General features: G+C 29.1%; 1 protein-coding gene across 1 annotated transcript; it reads right to left on the minus strand.

Moving 5' to 3' along the window:
• Window positions 1–1,728: 1,728 nt before the first annotated feature.
• On the minus strand, window positions 1,729–2,443 carry LOC130945906 (protein C2-DOMAIN ABA-RELATED 7-like). Its single transcript, XM_057874597.1, has 3 exons — window positions 2,327–2,443; window positions 2,129–2,224; window positions 1,729–2,034 (listed from the first exon to the last, which is right to left on the minus strand). The coding sequence occupies exons 1-3, from the start codon at window positions 2,441–2,443 to the stop codon at window positions 1,729–1,731; spliced, it is 519 nt and encodes a 172-aa protein (XP_057730580.1).
• Between the last annotated feature and the right edge of the window lie 1,767 nt (window positions 2,444–4,210).

The following is a 4,210-nucleotide window of genomic DNA, read 5'->3' on the forward strand; positions in this document are numbered from 1 at the left end:
AGCGGTATCGGATTTTCCAGAGTGATTTCGGGCTCATTCAGGTCGACATTAACGACCGCAATCGAACGCCGCGGACTTCAGATCCATGCATCAAGGTCTTCAAGCTGTATCAGAGCTTCCGGTGACAATGGAACATTTCAAAAGGCAAGCTTCCGATTTCGGGCTGATGGTTTCAATGACAATGAACGAAATCGGGTTCAGATCCATGCAAGAAATTCCCAGCCTTTTGATGGAACCTCTATGGACACTGGCAACGTGCTAACAGAGCATCACTGAAGATGGCGTTGAATTTTCATCCTTAGGGTGCCTCCTGAACCGGGTTGGGTCTTGGGGGTAGTGTGTGTTTGTTTGTCTCTGCCGGGTCTGTTTTTCTGACCCAAGGGTTTGTCCAAAAAAAAAAAAATAAATAAAATAAAATAAAATAAAATAAAAGAGGAGTGACTCGAGTGCTAAAATTGGGATTTATAGTTATTAATTAATTATTATTAATATTTTTTAATAGTATAAAATTATATTTAATAGTGTATGATTATTCATTTTTTTGTTAGTTAAATATTGACCAAATTTTAATAAAAGTACTATTCTCTATATTTTTTTAAATAAAATATTCAATTCATTTAAAAAAATAAAATATTCAATTTGGCGTGTTTGTTTTCTAATATGTCACACCAGGCTCGAACCTAGCTGGGGTCTGGGGACTGGGGATGATTGAAGAGCCATATATTATATGTGTGTGTAAGTGACCGAGTGTGTTAGTGTGTGAGCAAATATATATATATATATATATATATATATATATATATATATATATATATATATATATATATATATAATAAAAAATATTCAATTCATCAATACATTAAGATTATTCTCTTTTATTAATAAAATAAGTAGGCTCCAAAAAAATGTAAGATAAATCTATAGGTTTACGAGAAAAATAAAAGCATCAAATAAGTTTATGAAAAATTTAAAAATAAAAAATATTATTTACATACTAAAATTAATCATAAAAATAAATTATTTGTATTGAATACATATATAATTTAATTTATTTTTATATATATTTTGTATTTTAATATATATTTTACACTGATAATTAATTTTAATAGTTAATTTCAGTGTACATCTAATATTATTGTTAAAAAATTTATAAAATTTTAAAAAATTATAATTTGTTATTTTGTCATAGACCTATAAATCTAATATTACAAATTTTCAAGGTCGTCTTTAATATATTTTTCCTTGTTGAAACATATAAATCAACTGCAAAATTTTCTCAAAAAATTATTTAGTACTTTTTATTCTTTACGAATCTATAAATCCATAGAAAAAAATTTCCAAACAATGCACCTGTTTTACTATTTAATTTTTTGACCAATTCTATAATGAAAAGGCCTTTAATTTGTGTTAAAAAAAAGAGTGCATAATCTATCTTAAAAATTAATAAAAACAAAATAATATATTTAACTAAATAACTATCTAATAACTATATATATATATCAAAAGAGAATCTTTATTTTCTTCACTACTAGACACATAACAAAAACTTTATTTAATAAGAAGTGTGTAGAATATTTTTGTCCAAATAAAAGAGTAAATCGCAAACATTTATTCAAATGGACGAACGTCACTATTTTCACATATATGTGTGTGTGACTGTGTGTACTGTAATCTTGATTTCATATACTTTTCCATACAATAATACACCTTTTATAATAATGAGTTGATTCAAGATCTTAGTCCTGATAACCCCTTACAACCGGGAATATTACGCCACTCAATTTCACATTCTATTTCGCCGCACTCAACATTTTTCAGTCTTAAAATCATAGGTTGGACTATACTCCCATTGCGCCAAAAGCATATGCTCTCTTCAGCAAGACAGTTAGTCCTATTTGGTTGAATTTTCTTCACCACACATCCATCTGGCAAACTCTTTAATCCCATCAAATGGCACCCAATATACGGCCTTATGTCTATAAATGCATCGCCCATTTCATCGTCTGCAGTGAATATGTCTTTGTCGAAAACTTGCTGCATAGTCAAACATATATAACCATCATCATAAATGTAAATCACAAAAATGGAAAAGCTTCTGCACTAATTTTCTTGAATGTATAACACGTACCATAGTTATTGGAGTTGCAACATCCTTAACATAAAGAGTCAATTCTTCATTCCATACTGGATTAATATTTTTCCGTATGTACGCGGTTTTCAACTTCTGCATATGTATCAAATTAAATAATCAGTTTATTGCATCGCTACAATATTGTATTATTTAAGCATTTATATTCAATGAGAAAAAAAAAAAAAGATTTTTGACCTGTTCTTCCATTTTGACAACAACATAAGGGTCACTAGAATAAGTATCGCGTATTGCGAGATTAATGCCTCTTTTAATCCTAAGTTTGATAGCACCAAGTATATGTTCCACTGACATATTCCTTGTTGTCGTAGACACCGACACTTAAAATCACCAGAGGGGTAATAATTACGTTCTTGATGATGATGTTGATAATGCTATTGTTTATCTACCAAGAGATAATTTGAATTTGACGTATAGCTATCTCTAATATATATTAACATTAATTAAAATAAAAAAGAAAGTGATAACCACAAACTAATAAACAAGAATATGTTGCACAGTTACACATTATAATCTTTTAAATAGAATTGACAGTTCAGCAAAAGAATCTCAAAATACAAACATTAACAACTGAACCCAACTAAAAGAATATGTAGTTACTAATTAGTGTCGTGTATGTGCATACAATGTTTTTGCTTGTCCGATTTTTACTGATCTAAAATATTAACTTTAAAAGTTTCGTTATAGAGGTGAGCCAAAATGGGTCCGTCGTTTCACAAATGGTTATTCTGGTCGTGCCTTTCACACAATGGAATACTGATCATAGTTAGCTTATGCGACAATGTGCATTCTTTTTTACTATTTAATTTGTAATGTATATTGTTGAACACTCATTTAGTTAGTGACCGCAAGAATATTCCTAAATAAATTAAAAAAGTGCTAATAGATAATTAAGATCTATATTCTGGAAAAATCATCATCTATTTTAACCTCTTTAATTAATGAGAAAGTGGACCGTGGACGTTGCTCCACTGACCTCACAATGAATTAGATGGAGCCATGGTAATACTACGACGTGAAGAAAGATAATATCCAATAATGACTAGTGTGATCGGCGACTTGTCTATTAGCTATTTTTTATATAAATAATGAGTAATACTTTAAGTCATTACTTAACAAATTTAGTGAGAAATTTTAGTTTTTAATAAATTTAATCACTAAATTAATTTATAAATTTTATGTTATTAAATAAATAAATTTTATTATAAAATTATTCGTTTATATTAAGAGATTAATTTTTTAAAAAAAAATTATTATATCTTCTATTAAATAATAATGACAAAATTGATTGTCTAACATTTTTTAAAAATTGGATATAAAAAATAATATATTTAACAAAATAAAAAATAAAAAATTAATTTATTAATTAAAATTTATTAAAAATTTAATTAGTCAACATCATTTTTTAAAAAAACATTTGAAACATTAATTACCCTTTTAATACGAGCAGTCCAACCAGCCAAAAAGAAATAGAGCCCTATGAACTGGTGCGCATGTTATCATAGTTTATTGTTTTGGCCTTTGAATAATTAAGTTTAATATAACAACAAATAGAGTTAAGTGTTAAAGTAATTTCTGAAGTTGCACTCGAGTCTTATAATAGTCTATGAACTTAAAAGTTACTCATATTCATCCCTAAAGTTGCACTTCGAGACTCAGACTCGTCCTTCCGGCACATTCCATCCATCTGGCGCTACTGGAAAGCTTGAGTTGGCCTTCTTCATAACACGTTAGTAAAAAAACGGCTAGCTGACGTGACAGAGAAACTTTTCTGATTCAATTTGGTCCCTCAATTCAAGTTAAAAATCCTGATCCCTAATTTTGAAGAACCATCTTCATAGTGCTCATACTCTTTTCTTCTCTTCGGTTCTCTTCTCTTGTTTTCTCCATCTTTAAAGCCAGACTGTTATGGCCAGCGCGAATAATCCACAATGAGTTTAAAAAGCTGCAGCATCCCATTTTTGAAGCTGGAGTACACCAAGTTGTTGTGGAAATTTTTTCTCACACGAATCCCGACTGCATTGAGTTCTTGGATGGTCCCAATCCTATACTTTCTGAGGT

The sequence above is a fragment of the Arachis stenosperma genome, chromosome 8, assembly GCF_014773155.1.
Source record: "Arachis stenosperma cultivar V10309 chromosome 8, arast.V10309.gnm1.PFL2, whole genome shotgun sequence".
Classification (NCBI taxonomy): Eukaryota; Viridiplantae; Streptophyta; class Magnoliopsida; order Fabales; family Fabaceae; genus Arachis; species Arachis stenosperma.

What these genes read in the sequence shown, in the direction of transcription:
- LOC130945906 (XM_057874597.1), bottom strand. Translation starts at nt 2,443, where the DNA reads ATGTCAGTGGAACATATACTTGGTGCTATCAAACTTAGGATTAAAAGA. An exon ending in TTGTCAAAATGGAAGAACAG is followed by an intron (nt 2,225 to 2,326) that starts GTCAAAAATCTT and finishes ATACATATGCAG; the next exon opens with AAGTTGAAAACCGCGTACAT. An exon ending in TTGCAACTCCAATAACTATG is followed by an intron (nt 2,035 to 2,128) that starts GTACGTGTTATA and finishes TTGACTATGCAG; the next exon opens with CAAGTTTTCGACAAAGACAT.